The following is a 17,756-nucleotide window of genomic DNA, read 5'->3' on the forward strand; positions in this document are numbered from 1 at the left end:
GAAAAAAAAGTAGTTAAGTATCATTTTGACCACAGAAGAGGAAAGGATTTCTTGAGACATAAAAAGCTCTCTTAAAAAAAAAAATTTAATTTTTAAAATTACACAAAAAGAGAGAGGGATTGCATTTCTAGCTTAAGAGGCTGTTAAATTCGGCTGTATTAAAATCAGGAAACATCAAAAAACTCTTTTTTCATGTATATTTGACTAATTTTTCTTTAGTGTACATTTTGATTTCTTATTCATTTTCTGTTTCCATATTTACTAGTTATTTTCTTAGTGGTTGCCATGGAGATTACAGTTATCACTCTAAATTTATAACAATCTAATTTGAACTGATACCAACTTAGCTTCAATAGTAATAGATATATCATTTGACATCCAAATAGCAGGAACATAAATTAGCACAACTCCTTGTGGAGGTTTTAAGCTGGCAATATTCCCCCAAATTATGTACCTTTGACCGCCTCTGAAAATTTATTCTACAAATATACCAGCCCAACATCAATGAGCAAAACAACACAGGTACAAGCTTTATTTTTAATAGCGTAAGATTAGAAATAATAGCACAAGATTAGAAACAACCCAAATATCCATTAATAGGTTAAATAAATTGTGCTAAGTCCATACAATTTAAATAGTAGAAGTTTGTTAGCAGGAATAAATAAACTCTCTTTATGCATATGGAAAAATCCCTAAGGTACATCTGTAAGTGAAAAAAGCAAGATGCATAATAATGAATTTACCGTGTCCCATGAGTAAAAAAGTGTGTGTTTTGTGGCAGTGGGGGGAAAGGGGCACGTAAATGGGAATATTTATATCAAGAAAGTCTGGAAAGATGTATAAGAAACAAAGAAGAGTGGTTATGTACAGAGAGTGAAGGTAGGAGCTGAGGTCAGATTCAAAGATTAGAGGCTTTTCACTACATATACCTTTTTATGTTTTGATTTTTGAACTGTATGAATATATTATGTATTTGTAAAATAAAATACATTTTAAAAAGAAAATAAAGGAAAAACATGCAGAGTTTCTTCTAGATTTGCTCTTGAATATATGGTGTACTTTTTTTCACTTTATCATGAATACCTTTCCTCCTCTTACAGGACTACATAATACTTCACTGGATGGGCTTAAAATAACTTAGCAAGTTATTACCAACACACATTTATAACCTGATGCTGCAATAAATTCCTTTGTAGGTATTTATTTGCATACTGATCTAAATTACTGAGAGCGGAACTGCAGGATCAAGGGTAAACACATTTGGATACATATTATCACAGACTACCCTTGGGAAAGAATGTCTCTATCAATTTACAGTCCTGCTAGCAGGGAGTGTCCAAGGGCCTGTTGCCCACACACATCCCTCACCCATCACTACCTTGCTTCCTTTCTTCTCATCTCTGTTTAGCTGTTATCATCTTACGTTACACTTGTATTTCTTTAATTAATAGAATTCCTATTTATTATTGGCCATTTGAATTTCTTTTCATGAATTTCTCCTTTCACATCCTTGACTTATTCTTTCCTATTCAAGTGTTCCTCTTCTTCTACATTTGTTTGTAAACTTAGTATATATTAATAATATGAGGGTTTGTTTTTTTTTTACCTTCTTTGTTGTTTACAAATATTTTACTACTTGGTCAAATTTGTTTAGTCTCTTTTTCCATACAGAATATTTCATTTTATGAATCAAACTTGGCAATATTTTCCTTTATGTTTCTGCATTTGGTCTCAAGCTTGGAAAGCCCTTTTCTATCCCAAGATCATAAAAATATTCTGTGACTATTCTGTGCAGAGAAATTGAAAAGAATTTCTTCCTATTAAGAAGGAATTTAGAATAGAGGGTTCTAGAAACACAGAAAGGTGTAGGAATGTAATGAGGACGGCTCTCCAGGTCACTGCCATTTCTGTTGTGCCCATGACCGTGCTCTGGTCCATCCCCACTATATCTTGGACAGAAGTCATCAGGCTCTTCTCTGTCATGCCTTCTTGTCCACAGTAAGGGGTCAACACTGCCAGACTCAGGGGAAGCCAACCAGAATGGCTCTCCAAGGGTTTTCTTTCTGGTCGAGGAGAGAGATGTTCTTTTCGTCTGGTAGTAAAGCTACAAGAATCTGCACCTGGAGTTGGCAGCAGCCACACTCCGAGCCGGGGAAAGAAGGTGGTGTGTAGGATTTAAGCTGATATGCAAAGAGGAGAGAAACAAGGACTGAACAAAGGAAAGCATGATGGTGTCCAAGTTCCCAGCTCCAGTTGCCTCTAAGGTCTGCCTAACCCCTACTCTTCCCATCACCTGGTTCTAGCATCAAAAAAGGTCCCCTTTCTGTGTATGCTAATCTGAGTCAGGATTCTATTACTTGAAATGAATTCACTAGTGTTAAGATTCCAAGAAGATAAAAGCCCTAGAGAAGTCCCTCAGGGTCTCCCTTAAGTACAAAGGAAAGCCTATGATCAAGAAATGAAGAGAAGGGACGCCTGGGTGGCTCAGTCAGTTAAGCAGCTGCCTTCGGCTCAAGTCATGATCCCAGCGTCCTGGGATCGAGTCCTACATTGGGCTCTTTGCTCAGAGGGGAGCCTTCTTCTCCCTCTGCCTGCGTCTCCCCCTGATTGTGTTGTTTCTTTGCCTCTCCCTGACAAATAAAGAAATAAAATCTTAAAAAGGAAAAAAAGCAAAGAGAAGAGAAATTACTTCCATCTAGAGAGAAGTATACCTAAGTTACTTAAGTGATCCCAAGGGTATCTTAGACTCCTGTTAAATTTCACTATTTTGGTTGAAGGAAAGGTATTGTTATTTACTAAAATTAAAGGTAAATACTACATGTTAGTTTTTTAATGTTGCATATATTAAATATACCTAACCATACAGATATTTTATAGAAAATGCATCAGCTGTGTCATATTTTATCTTATGTCTTCTCTTAGTCACGTAGGCCTACAGCAGTGCAATCAACTCGGGTTTACGCTGCCCTCAACTTACACCACTGTATGCAGAACCACAAGAGGCAGGAATGGCACAAAGACCCCACAGCCTTCTCTTAGAAATCTCAGAGATCCCCGATGCTCAAAATGCCAGTCATATCCTATCTTACAACAATAAATCGATCAACATCTAACCAAACCTCTACCTCAGGACGAAAAGTCAATCCAACTCACATATCCAAATATACCCCTCCTCCCCAAACACAGGACATCCGGGGGAAAGACGGCAGTGTCCTACTCAGCGAGACGAGCAGTGACGAGAACTACAAAAGCAAAGGCCAGGAGCTCTGTGTTCCATTTCAATGAACAGAGGAGACCAGTTTATTCTGATATCAGACTCAGGGGCCAAAAGCAGAGGACTCAGCTTTTGCAGGCAGGCACTGGACCAGACCACTACAATTCAGCTTCCCCAGGGAGCAGGAGGAAGAGAAATACGCAAGCAGAAGAGAGAGGCAATCCAAGCATCTTTATGGTTAGCATCAAGGTTCCCACTCTCACCTCTTGAGAAACGATTCACGAAACCATGACGCTGGGACGTAAGGCCTTACCTACAGAAGGCTGGAGCTGGGACGGAGCTGGTAGTGAGATATTTGGTACTGAAAGTGTGAAAACTTCTGCCGGGGACTGAACAGAGGGAGTATCTTCTGCTGGTGGTGTGAAATCGATCTCATCATCAAAATTATCTTCAAATTCCTAAAATAAAAGAGGAGCAAGGTTATATCTGATATAAACCAGCCTGAGAGCAAATATTAAAAACATATGCTAACATCGGAGACAAGAGCATTTACTCACTCATCTGAAACATACAGTCTTAAATTTTTCCCCCAGTTTGTACCTACTTAAGTAAAAAATATATATAATTGTGTTCTCCAATGCCAAACAGCAGAATCAACAAGGTTTAAAAATAAATTATACATACTTTATGCAACTACTTCAACTGAGAGCTTGAAGTTAAATGCAAACTTTTCTAAAATGACCATGGAACTTCAAATGGAAATACTCTTTTAGGTTGGAAATTTTAAGTTACTAGAAGTTTAGCTATACTTTATTATTCACTTTCACAAATCTCTTTGCATATGGAATCCAAACAGATTTGTTTTATTTTAAAACGCTATATGAGCATCTAATTGAAATAGGATTTTAATCAAGGTAAGATAAGGATAGTTAAAAGACTCAGGGAAGATATTTTCTTGGAAGTCCTGTTTCTCTGGGAAGAGTAACATTAGAAAAATTACTAAACTGGGTAGAAAACTCATTGGTGTCTGAATGAAGGTCTAAAGCTGTGTAGCATGTATGTACTATTAACACAGAGAGAATGTCTGGTTTTCTTTAACTTTAAAACTCCCCTGGCTGCACCTCCAACCCCTACAAGGGAAAAACCAGGAGTTGTAAGGGTAGATTTCTCTGATATAGTATATATGTTCTCACATGCTTGTGGGACATTATTCTCATATCTGCCATCTATGTTGTCAAATGCATTAGGACATTTATTGCTATCTGTAATAGACAGGGGGCAGGATGAACAAGTACCATAACTTCAATCCATGAAGCACCTCTGAATGCAAGAGCTTTGCTCGATTCCCCTTTGGACATTCCTAAAGCTTCTCGCATTAAAAAAAGACTTGGGGTGCCTGCGTGGCCCAGTCGGTTGAGCGTCCGACCCTTGGTTTCGACTCAGGTCTGATCTTGGGGTCGTGAGATCGAGCCCTGTGTTGGGCTGCACGCTGAGCACGGAGTTTGCTTGGGTTTCTCGCTCCCTCTTCCTTTGCCCCTCCCGCCTGCTCTTGCCTTCCCTCTCCCTCTCTCTAAAATAAATAAATCTTATGGGGTGGCTGAGTGATGGACACTGGGGAGGGTATGTGTTGTGGTGAGTGCTGGGGGTTGTGTAAGACTGATGAATCGCAGACCTGTACCCCTGAAACAAATTATACATAATATGGTAACTAAAAATAAATAAATCTAAAAACAAAACCAAAAACCCCACTTTACCCATCACTCCTACCTTAAAAACAATGCCAACTGAAACCCTGGCAGCATCATGACATACCATTGGGCAGCCAATGATGTTGAGGATTCAGAGAAGTAAAGCAGTGTAATAATAAACATGGGGCTACAGAGAATAGCCCGGGTCACTATTCTAGTTATATCAAGTGGCTGCCCAGATACACTCTGGCAAGTCGCTTCCACTGCGAGGCAGCAGCTTCCTGGTCTGTAAGACGACTTCCAAGGGACCGAGTCTCTAACACTGTCCAGTTCTAAATCTAAAGGAATGGACACTCGCCTTCAGTCATGGCTTAGACAGCTGGAGAGGATCCTCTTTACTGTGTGCTCCTGGGGCCACATGCACCAGAACCATCTGGGTACACCTGACAGAAACACTAATCACAATAAACTCCCTCGGTCAATACTGAGACCTAGTCGGGTCAGAACAATCGAAGGCAAGAATGAGGCATCACGACATTTGAGAGAGCCTGGCTTTCAGTTTCAGCAACACTGATCACACTTGATCTTTGTCCCCAGAAGACAAGGTATCTGTACACAGTCCCTCAGCAAGACTGAGGGTCAAGGGACAGAGGTGCTCTGCCTACCACCGTGCCCCCATGCAGTCATTAAGTTCCCACAGACGTGTCTGTAGTGATTCTAGGGCCTGGGGGCTGAAGTTGTGAATAAAACCCTATGTATGCTTGAGGTAGAATCTTCGAGGGAAAATGGCCTGTGCTAGTAAGTCCTTTCCTTCAGCCTCCCTCTGCTCTCATCTTTCCACATGTGTAATGTTAGTGTTGAGCCAAAAGGACAACACATCTTATCTCTCGGAGCTGCAGTCACACTCAAGGTAGAGAAAACACAGAAATAGTGTGAGGTCTACAAAGAAGGTTCATGCGTCCACTAAAAAGAGGGTTGTAGCTAGAAGACAGCTTTTTCCCGCAATTTGAACCAGTGGTCCTCGGGGCCCCCTGGACAGCCCCAGGACAACTGGCAGGGCTGGACAGTAGTGATCATTTTCTCTGTGTGCTTCCTTCTTTTTCTTCAAGAATTCCTCTTTAACGAGTATTTGCTGAGCCCTAACGCACACCAGCAGGCATATGGTTAAACTCTACAGCGTGATATCCCACTTGGTTTCCAGCAGATTCCACCCATCTGCAGCTCAAACATCAGCCCTTCTATAGTATTCCCCACCACCCCCTACCCCCACCAGAATTTACAACTGGTACCATTCTCTCTCCTCCACCGAGAACTCAAGGGTTCAGGTAAAATGGAAGATGCTCTTTCTCATATGCAAAACACACTGGGGATCCCTTGGCCTCGATAATCTTCACAACCACAATGCACCAGCATATAAAAGTTGGAGGGGAAAAAAAAAAAATCAGCCTGCTTTTCCTTACAGGCCTCACAGCAAGTGAATTCAATCACTCTGTATTCCTCACTTGGTGAAAATTAAAATAGGCAAGTGGTTACTGTCGATAATGCTCTGAAGCAAGGTCAGCAAACTACAGCTGGTGGCCCAATCCAAGCCACCTTGGTGTTTGTAAATACAGTTTTACTGGCACACTGCCACAACCTGAGGCTTTGTGTCTCATGCCCATGTTGAGGAAGCGCGACAATGGTGGGGTTGAAGCGGAGGGCTCGTGACAGAGAACGTCCAGCCCCCAGGACTGCCTATTTACAATGGCAGAATATATTTACTGTCTGGCCCTTCCAGAAAAATTCTGCCCGCCCCTGCTCCCGAGGCCCTGGGTGTTACGCAGCCCATGTATCACGCAGCCCATGATAAATATATCAGAGGATTTTTTTTTTTTTTTAGATTTTATTTATTTGACAGAGAGAAACACAGCAAGATAGGGAACACAAGCAGGGGGAGTAGGGGAGGGAGAAGCAGGCTTTCCACTGAGCAGGGAGCCCGATGTGGGGCTCAATCCCAGGACCCTGGGATCATGGACCTGAGCTGAAGTGTTCCCACCATCTGCACTCACCTTGAAGTCTATTTCCGGGTCCTTACAGCAGGATACACAGTTTGCAATTAACACTATTAATACCAGTAAACTGCACACAGACAGGATCACAAAAGATGAGACTTCCGCAGCAGGTGCCTCCCCTAGAAAGAGAAAGAACTATTAATGTATAAAGCACATTAACAACATGGACATTCCAGACTCAACTTTAATACGCAAATCAAATCAATAGATTTCCCACCCAAGAATTAAGAAAATAGTGCCTAGATGCTGAAGAGGAAGTATATGACCAATCCAGAATAAGAAGTCAGGGTTTAAAAAAAAAAACAAACTTTGAATATGGAAACAATTTTTGATTTACAGAGGTGCTGCAGGAACACCCCAAGCACCCCCATTCACCCTTCACCGGGCTTCCAAATCTTATGTCCTCACAGCAAAGTAATCAAAACGGTACAGCACTATTAAATGAACTTCCAACTTTACTCGGGTTTCCCCCAGTTTTCCCACATCCCTTTTCTTTTCTAGGATCCAACCCAGGCTACCAGCGCTGCACTCACTCCTCCTGCCCCTCTGACTCCTCCAGGCCCTGAGCTTCCTCACTCTTCCCTCGAGTGTCGTCACTTGGACACTTCTGAAGAGTGCCAGTCAGCATTTTGTAGAATGTTCCTCGGTCTGGGCTGCCTGATGTTGTCTGCTTAATGACTGGACTGAGGTTACAGATAGGCAGGAAGAATCTAGAATACCAGAGCAAACTATTCTTCTCATCACATCAGGAGCACACAGCACTGGCACAACTTACTCCCAGTGATGTGAACCCCCCAACTCCTGGCCCAGGTGTCACCACTGAGAAGTTACCAATTTCCCCCTTCATGTATTCCTTAAAAGTGGGTGACGAAACCCAGGCACTCACTGGGAAAAGGATTTAAACTGCACACCTTGGAAGGAGGAATACTACAGAACTTGCAGATAGATGTTAAAAATGCCACAGAAAATCTTATTTGGGAAACATTCTGAGGCTGTGCAAACACCCCGTGTCTCCCTAAAGCTTGGCACTTTGTCTCTGCGCTTTACCTGCCATAATTACCACTATAACATTCTAACGGTGATCTTCTATTCCCTCGTCCTTTCTACACTTATTACTTGGAATTCTTCCATAAGGAGGATTTGTCGCTTCTCCTTCAATTATTTATCTGGTCATTATATAGCTATGAACTCATAGACATTTATTTTATATTCTTTAGGTTATAGTCCACTGTTAAAATTATTTTGTAGCTCAAATTATTCCAGCTTTGGCCCTTTCAAGCTGACTACGGGGTTTTTGGACATCTTTCCCTCTCTCCAACACTGTCTCATTTTCTGGTACTACCAGAAGCTCCAGACTTTTCTATTATTCCCACTCCAGTTTTAGAGCCAGCCACTTCTTCAGGGAACCTTGGTCTAGTAAGCAGCCTCCTACCTCCTACCAGAGCAGGGGTCTGCAAACTGAAGCCTGGGGCCTGGGTTTCGCATGCAAGTGGGGGGACTCCAGCTTAGAATGAAAAAGTGTTTTTCAAAACAAAACAAAACGCAACTTTACTTTCAGTAAAGAGTTATGTGGAAAACATCATTTTCGGTGCGCCTGAGTGGCTCAGTGGGTTAAGGCCTCTATCTTTGGCTCAGGTCATGATCTCAGGGTCCTGGGATCGAGCCCCACGTTGGGCTCTCTGCTCAGCGGGGAGCCTGCTTCCCCCTTTCTCTGCCTGCCTCTCTGCCTACTTGTGATCTCTGTCTGTCAAATAATTAAGTAAAATCTTAAAAAAAAACCCAAAAACATCATTTTCAACTAGGGCTGTTCTGAAGCTTTTCTTTGTTAGGGTGAATTGTGATGTCTCACCTAGTGGTGTTTGATTAAGAAATAAACTCCCCCACCCCACTTGCTTTTTTGTGATATACAGGTAAGCTTGATGTTCCAGGGCACCAAGAGGAAGCATGGAGACAAGTAAAGGAATGATGTCACCATTTTCCTGAAGTGAAACTATACCACCTGAAGAAAGTAAGAACTAACCCAAACTCCTTTGTGGTCAAAACACATCCTTTTTTTTTTTTAAGATTTATTTATTTATTTGAGAGACAAAGAGAATCTCAAGCAGACTCCACATTGAGCATGGAGCCCGATGCAGGAGTTGATCCCATGACCCCGAGATCAAAACCTGAGCTGAAACCAAGAGCTGGATGCTTAACTTACTGTGCCGGGCAGGTGCCCCGCAAAATGCATTTCTGTATATAGCATGACCTCAGTGAAGAGCACAGAAGTCTAAAATCAAGAGCAAACAGGACTAAATTCCTTTCCAATAACAAGAGGTCCCTCTGGGAAATGACAACGCTGACACCCGTGCTGTTGCAAGCAGGACTCGGGCTGGCTGAAGCCTTGCTCAAGTCTGTACTAAAAAAATAACAGTTAACCAAGGCTTGTCAAGAATCTGCAAGCCCCAGACGGAGCCTGGGTGGCTCCATCAGTTAAGCGTCTGACTCTTGATTTCAGCTTAGGTCCTGATCTCAGGATTGTGAGATCGACCCCCACATCGGGTTCCAAGCTCGGCAGGGAGTCCCCTGGAGATTCTCTCTCCCTCAGTGCCTCCCTCGACGTGCACGCATGCTTTCTCTCTCTAAAATAAATAAAATCCTAAAAAAAAAAAAAAAAAGAAGAAGAAGAAGAAGAAGAAGAAAAATCTCAAGTTCTAAACCAAAATCCATACACTGAACACAGAAAATAACTTGGTGATTCCTCTAAAGTCAGCTGCCCCTAAGAGCAAAGACTCCCGAATCAGACACCCGTGCCCAACATGGAAAGCCAAGTACGAAGCGGAGAGCCACTAAGAAGCACCTCTCTGTGAACGGGGGCCCAGACAGACGGCACTTCCTCTCTTCCTTCTGGCAGCTACCTGCTCTCTCATCCTGCAGGGCCTCTGCTTCCCACTGGTATTTATTCTGACAACTTTGTTTCACTCCCTTGACTCATATAATGACGATTAAATAGGACTCCTGAGGCTTAGGCAGCAAAGCACTTTTATAATACACTGTATTTTATTGATTTTTAAGATGCTGTTTGGTCCAACCTCACTTTAACTTTCCTAAATGTCAGGAGCATCTTACACTCCAAAGAAAGCTGGTTTAACTGGCAGCATTTCTTCTTTCTTAATGGCACAAAAATAAGGGTGTGTCATAATCAATCATATCTGAGGTATGATAAAATATAATATTACTCCATTTGATGGTCACAACACCTCTGAGGGGATGTGACCACAGACGAGGACAATGATAAATCCAAACACACAAAGCGGGAAAGCGGCAGGGCCAGACTCTGGATCCAGGAGTGCTGAGAATAAATCCCCCCTCACTTCCCTTGATACCACATGGTTTTGCCCCAAGGAGGTTAACTTTTAATACTTAAAAACAACTTAACCTAAGTCCTTTGAACCAAAGTCCATTGCTATTAATTAAAAGCTCATACTTCTAGGGCTCTCCTCCAAACGCCACAAAGTGGGTATTAAATTACCTTTTCCCCCATAATTTTTTATCATCACATACTATCTATTTATTATAAAATTTGATGAGCACTGCCTGTGGGCCAGCTCAATTATCTGGTTCATAAAACTGTCTTCTGTGAGTCATTAGGTAGGCATGAAAAAGTCAGACTCGTGTTAAAAATAACTAGTTACGAGGCGTTTTGCCCCACCTTGATAATGTACTTATTTCTGTTAAGACACTGCAGGGGCATCTGCTCTCCCAAACTCGAGATTTCTTGAGATTTCTTCCGTGTAGGTGAGGTCTACAGACCCTCCCGTCCTCCAGTGCCACCGAAAGGCCTCTACAAATTACCACCTAAGAAGAAATTCACCAGGTAGGCTCAAGAGGAAATTTTTACAGCTGTACCACTTTTAAAGAGTATTTTATTTACTGTAATTTTTCTTTGATGAGTCCAAGGCACTGTTCTTTAAAAAATTCAACGTACCAGTGAAAGGAAAACTTCCATAACATGAGGAAATCAAACCCATCTGTGAATAGGCTGGAAGGCTAAGATGCGTTTGCACAAACCACAGAGAGGAAGCAAATTCTAGATGTGAGGAACGACAACTAAAATCCCCAGGCCCCAGCGGTTCAAACTACAAACTGGGCCCCTGGAAGGTTCCTGATTACAACAGTTAGGAAACTATGAAGAAAGACAGCTTTCCTTCCACATTCTCAGCCTACAGCATTCAGAAATGCATAAAATGAACCAATCACCTACTAAAGAAAAACATCAATGACCACAGGGGTGTCTCTACTCTTTTAGGCAGCTTTACAGATTACAACCGAGAACAAGGATAATTAGAGGTTTGGAGTAGTTAGTATGTTTCCCCAAGACACTGATTAAAAAATACTTGGCATCTCTAAAGCTCATTCTGTGAGTTTTCATTTTACAGTTTTCAAACCACTTTAATAGATATCTAGCGCTTGATTTAATAAGCAGAAAACTTGAGAAACTCTAAGAGGTGGGTATATATTACCTGTTTTATAGACCAGTAATTTGGAGAATGCAATTTCACGGCAATGACTCAGAGTAAGCCAGGAGTACTACCCGATTATTAATTCAACCATTATAAATCCCTGCCTAGAGCCTCCATCAGAACTTGAACTCCTATGTAATTAACTAAAGAGTTACTTGTGAATCCGTTTTTGGATTAAATAAAATTTTCTTAAGGACCACAGATTAAAAACAAGTGATGGTTTGTGGAAGCCCATTAGGGACTAAAAATGCCAATAATTCTAATTTTGTTATTCTTTCCTCAGTCAGGAGCTGATACACTTTTATAGAAAAGTTTTCTCATATTTACTGTTTGGTTATCCAGTGGTAAATTCAAACCATTTAATCCCCTGATTTGTTCCTCTGACCACTCCCCATCCTGAAGCTCTTTAGAAGGAACACCCAAGAGTCACCTCATTAGCATAAACTCAAGTGTGGTTGAAAGGGCCTCGTTATTAATAACTAGAGATGCTCCTATCACTTCATCACTGGGGAAATTACAACAGTTTTAGGAGTTTTGTGCCAGGAAAGGGGACAAAGGCCAAATACATATTTCCTATTCCATCACAAATATGTATATACATTGGAACATGGATCCGGAGACTCTATGACCTGCCTACTGTTGGCTTGGGTACGGCCTGCGACCTAAGAATGGTGTTTACATTTTTAAATAGTCGCTTAGAAAAGAACAAAAACAGGAGAATAATTTTGCTGAATGTGACATTTATATCAAGTTAATAATGCAGAAAGAGACAACCGGACATTAGTGGCTCCCGACAGACAACCACCACCACCTGCTAAACCGGAGACTGAAAGCAAACAACAATAACGAAATAACCAAGCCCGTATCTGACGAGCCTCTAGCTCTAAATGCCAATTCACAGGAAAGAAAGAGAATTGTGGAACATATCAAATACCAGCACAAGAATGTGATCGGCACAGCAGAGGCTGCGAGGAACGTTAAGGAGAAAGACGTGAAGAGGAAATTTTTACAGCTGAACAGACGGAGCGACCGACTGCGAGGTATGGGCACCATCGGAGTCATGACTCGAACTCAAAAAGATCAGGACATCTGAGACAACTGGAGATCTGAATGAACACTGGTAACTGACCATATTAAGGAAGTATGACTCACTGCTCCTAGGAGTGATAATAATAACGTGATTATGTTTTTAAAAGTAGTCCCTTACCTTCTTACAGAGAGTGACCTGGAATTTGCTTCAGACAGTATGGGGCAGTGAAAAAGAGATGGTTTGACTTGTATCCCTGCTCCCCCAAAGTCATATGTCGAAGTCCTAACCCCTGTGACCTCAGAGTGTGACCCTGTTTGGAGATCAGGTCTTTACCAAGGTAATCAAGTTAAAATTACATCTTTAGGCCCTAATCCAACATGACCTTGTGTTTATAAAAAGGGGAAATCGGGATGTGGAGACAGATCCGGAGGGAAGACCAAGAGAAGGGGACGCAAGGAGAAGATGGGCATCTCCCAGACGGCGGGAGAGAGGCCCCGAGTGCTTCCTTCCACGCAGCTCTCAGAAGGGGTCAGACCCGCACGAAAAAGGACAAACAGGGTCACACTCTGAGGTCACAGGGGTTAGGACTTCGACATATGACTTTGGGGGAGCAGGGATACAAGTCAAACCATCTCTATGATATATGTTTAAAAAGAAAACAAGACAAAATGAGAACAGATCAGAACAGTGTGCGCGTGCACAGTGCTATACTCCTGGCCAACAGTGGCCACTAACGGGGAGGGAAACCGGGTGGCTGGGGGATGAGGAGAGGCTGTTATATCCTTCTACAGCTCTTGAATTTTGTCCTGGGGCTTCCCACGGTCTTTAGCCTTATGCCCACACTCTGTAACAAGTCCCAACGTCCGCCGTCATCAGCTACCAAGCCCCTGCCTTGGGCTCTCATCACTCCTAACTCTCTGCTGCATCTAGTTTCATCTACCACGAACCACTCTCAGCCCACCCAGGCAGATCCTCTGCCCCTCCAGAGTCTGCAAGTTTACATCCCCTACCAGGAACCTCCCACACTGACACACCCCCTCCACTAATTCAGCCTCACCACTCAGATCTCAACTTGGAAAGCGTCCCCGAAGTTCCACGGGTCAGAGTCCCCGCCTCTGGAGCCCCAGTGCGCCTGTACTGTCCACCGTAGAGTTTCTCGCACTGAGTGTTTCAAAAGCCCAAGTGTCCTCCCCACAAGACTGCAAGTTAAATGGGGTCAGCAACCGGGTCTGTATACTCCAGCAATGACTCCAGGGCCCAGGACAGAGCCTGGATTCGGTCAGAAGGGGGCATGGATGGAGTCAGAGAGACAGCAACTAAGAGGCTTGAGAAAGGGAGGGAAGATTAGCAAGAGAGAGAGAGAGAAATCCATAAATCTTCTACTTGTTATGAGAAGAAACTTTTATTTCCAGGGTCAAATAAGATTATAAAAGTAGCATTCCTTCAGTGATTTTATGCTCTTATCTGGCAAAGATTTTCCTCCCATTACTAATCACACCCCAATAGGCCCTATACTGGGATGGTTCTGATTTCTCCCACTATTAATAGTTTACCATTTATTCCCTAGGTCACAGACAACTTCCACATTCCTTGTTTACCCATTTTGCAATTCATGTTTAGTAATGTAACTATTCAGTTGTTTTCTTTAAAAAATAAGTTTTTTTCCAAAAGCAGACTTCCCCCAACTGATGTTCTCCTGTGATAATGAGTATTTATTCACACCTGTGTTCTCCACACAGCTGCCCTTCACTGGAAGCTGTCAGAGCAGGTTCGCTCCGCCCACAAGGGAGGAATGCAAAGGGACCCTCTCCCCTGCGGCAGCCCCGGGGGCATGCTGGGCTGAGGGGAAAGCCCAGAGCACAAGGGGGGGTCCACTGGGACACTGATAAGAGGAGGAAGAAAAAAGGAACCTTAACAGATGCCTTCTAAGATGTGACTCTGAGTTTTCTTTAGTCTGAACACACCGTGTACTCATCTGCTCAGGCCGCCCTAGCCGTTCTGCACACACCAGTGACTTGAACAACAGAAATCCAATGTCTCACAGTTCTGGAGGCTGGACATGCAACATCAAGGTGTGGCAGGGTTGGTCCCTTTTGAGCCTTTCTCCTTGGCTTGCAGAAGACAGCTGTGTTCACACTATGTCTTCACATGGTCTTTCTGCACATCCATGATATCTCTTTGTATGTTGCATATTAGATTAGCAACTAAGGAGTTAATGGCCTTATATTAACATATTCACTTTTTTACTCATCTCATAAAGTGAATTCACTTTATTCACTCATCTCCAAATACTGTCACCTTCTGGGGGGGCTGGGTATGGACAGGAACTCAGTTAGGTCCATAACACCGTGCATCCAATAATTCAGGGGCACCCCCCGACCCCAGCAGGAGATCCATCTTGGGCAGCACTCAGGATAAGTATATGCTGCCTTCCTCTTTGGCTTCCCAGGAAGCAGCAGGTTGGGAATGGAAAGGATCAGTGAGACAAGTGTCAGAGGCAGATGTCACCCTCTGTTCTCTCTGCTCTGCTCTCTGGCCTCCGGAAATTCACGAGAGATTTATGTGTCTACTTAACAGTTAAAACCGGTGGCCACTGGGCTGACTAGACAAAGGGAACTCGGAACAACTCAGGGGATTTGGGGATCAGAGATCTTCCAAACTGCTCCTGACATAAAGTCCACTTTTTTTTCTTTTTAAGATTTTATTTATTTGACAGAGAGAAAGAAATCACAAGCAGGCAGAGAGGCAGGCAGAGAGAGAGAGGGGAGGAAGCAGGCTCCCTGCGGAGCAGAGAGCCCGATGCCGGGCTGGATCCCAGGACCCTGGGATCATGATCTGAGCCGAAGGCAGAGGCCTTAACCCACTGAGCCACCCGGGCACCCCATAAAGTCCACTTCTAAATACAAAGTTTTGGCTTTTTCTTTTTTTTTCTGTAAAGTTAGGACTAATAATTGGATCTTTTCCAATATCCTGACAAGTAGCTTCACATCCTGGAGACCGAGTAAAGTGAATCATCAGCATACTACTTGGGGGAAAAAATTTAGACAATGATCGCAGATCACACATTTCGACGTAAAATCTCGAAACGACACACCCATCTATCATAAAGCTTTCTCGTGCACAGAATCTTAAGTCACTAAATGTTTTCCTTGCCTCTTAGTGTAACATATTTATAATAACATTAAATAATCTAGAACACCCCTAATATATTCTAATATTAGAGAGAGAAAATGAAGCCTAGCACTAAATATGTCCAAGGACACAGACAGTAAACAGTGGATTGATGATCTAGCCGATGAATCAGAGATTCCACAAAGACCCCTAAGCCAGAATATCAACAGCCTAGAAAAACAAACCGCACTGTGTGCTAATCACAGTGGTGTTCTTTTTGTTCAAAAATGACTTTCAAGGTCAGCCAACCCAACTGTTCTCTCATACTTGCAGAAAGGTTATATAATTTGAGCACTGACTGAATACCTGTGAATGAGATCATTTTGTATGAAGTTGCTGCTGTTTCTCTCAGCCTATTCCACCGAACTGTTACTAAAGTTTCATTTCATTCCAATTTAAAAAACACCGAGGAGGATGAAGACTACCACAAAGGACTTTGTCTAACATGGTAACAGTTCCGCCAAAGGAATGTCAGGCTCACAGAGGACTCCTGTGAGATGACTCTGCCCCCACCCCAGGGAAAACCATGGCAGGGATGATATTTTATGAACCAGAATCTTAATGAAGTCGATGTCATAGTCAGGCTGTGGAGTCACCGACAGTGCTCAGATGTCTGCCACAGCTCTGAATCAGGGTTTTCCTGCAGTCCAGGAAGCCAGCTCAGGAACAGGCAGCATCTGGTCCCAGAAGTAGAAACTCATGGCCGGTTTCCCAGGGCTCCATCCCCCATAACTGGTCCCTTCAGTGCCCGGCTAATATCTAAGGGAAAGGACATTCTGTCTTTCCATATGACTTCCTGTTGAAATGTGGAGAAATGTACAGGTAGATGAATGGTAGTACAGGAGTCACAACACTTAGTCAACACAATTTCTGCACAGCAGGACCCAAAGGATGGGAGAAACAACCTAAATGTGTGCTCCTTACCTCCCGGGTAGGGCAGCCCTTAAATACCCTAGAAAAACATGTCTAGCTTTTCCTTAAATTTTCCAATAAGACTGATATAGAGTCTATGGTCTCAGAAACTTTCCAGCTTCCTAAGATCTCATTTGAACTCCTGCTAATACAATCGTAATGTATTCTTAGGCTGTATGTCTTTGAAAGTTCTCTCTTCAGAGAGGAAGCAGATTGTGATGGATGCAGCCCAAATGGCCATAGGGATGGTTGGGACTTAAGGGCGGGTACAGAGAATTCAGTATACTCTTCTGTGTATGTTCAAAATTCCCCACGATAAAGTTTTATTTTTTAAGTACTATCTTTGTAACGAAGCCAGAAACTGCTTATGACACGGACCTTGACAAGATTCTATGGTACATGCAGGCAATATTACCTAGGATTTCCTCTCTGATAATGCTTCACTGATACGTCTTTATCCTTAAAACATAGACCCAATGATAATTTAACCCAATATAACCAGGTGCCTCCAGACACTCAAGGGTCCAGCACAAGATAGAAGAGCTATAGATAATTAAAAGAGCCAAGGGGGGTGGGGTGTCTCCTATCTACACACCTGCCCCATCACCCTACTATGAAGTCCACGGGCCAGCAAGTCCCGCCCAACACATCCTTCATTCAACAAATGTTTACTAAGCATCTTCTACAGAAGCATTGCTATAGGTTCTGGGAATCTAGAAGACCCCACACTCACAGTTTACATTCTTGTGCAGGGAGACAGATGAAATATATAGCAGGTAAAAATATATAGCACCTCAGACGGTGATGAGCAATATGGAAAAATTAAGCAGCAGACTGGGGAGATTCATTATTTTATGTAAAGTGACTGGGGAACACATTTCTGATATTACAATTAACCCAAGAAATGACAGGAGTTTGGCCCCAAGTGGTTATATAATTCATGCTGATACTTAAATGGTGCTTACTACGTGCCAGGCACCATTCCAAACCCACCCAATCCCACAACAAGCCTTTGAGGTAGGTACTACTATTTGCCTCATTTTAAAATGGAGAAACTGGGACGCCTGGGTGGCTCAGTTGGTTGGACGACTGCCTTCGGCTCAGGTCATGATCCTGGAGTCCCGGGATCGAGTCCCGCATCGGACTCCCAGCTCCATGGGGAGTCTGCTTCTCTCTCTGACCTTCTCC

General features: G+C 42.9%; 1 protein-coding gene across 2 annotated transcripts in view; it reads right to left on the bottom strand.

Moving 5' to 3' along the window:
• The window catches only part of LMTK2 (lemur tyrosine kinase 2), an 82,350-nt gene that overhangs the window by 51,698 nt on the left and 12,896 nt on the right, over positions 1-17,756 (bottom strand). For both annotated transcript variants that reach the window (XM_013047071.2, XM_004774962.3), the window contains exons 2-3: positions 6,951-7,072; positions 3,528-3,672 (exon numbers count right to left, since the gene is read on the bottom strand). In XM_013047071.2, the coding sequence (XP_012902525.2) occupies positions 3,528-3,672; positions 6,951-7,072 (267 nt within the window). The remainder of the gene's footprint in view (positions 1-3,527; positions 3,673-6,950; positions 7,073-17,756) is intronic.

The sequence above is a fragment of the Mustela putorius genome, unplaced genomic scaffold, assembly GCF_011764305.1.
Source record: "Mustela putorius furo isolate JIRA1106 unplaced genomic scaffold, ASM1176430v1.1 tig00000139_pilon_pilon_pilon, whole genome shotgun sequence".
NCBI lineage: Eukaryota > Metazoa > Chordata > Mammalia > Carnivora > Mustelidae > Mustela > Mustela putorius.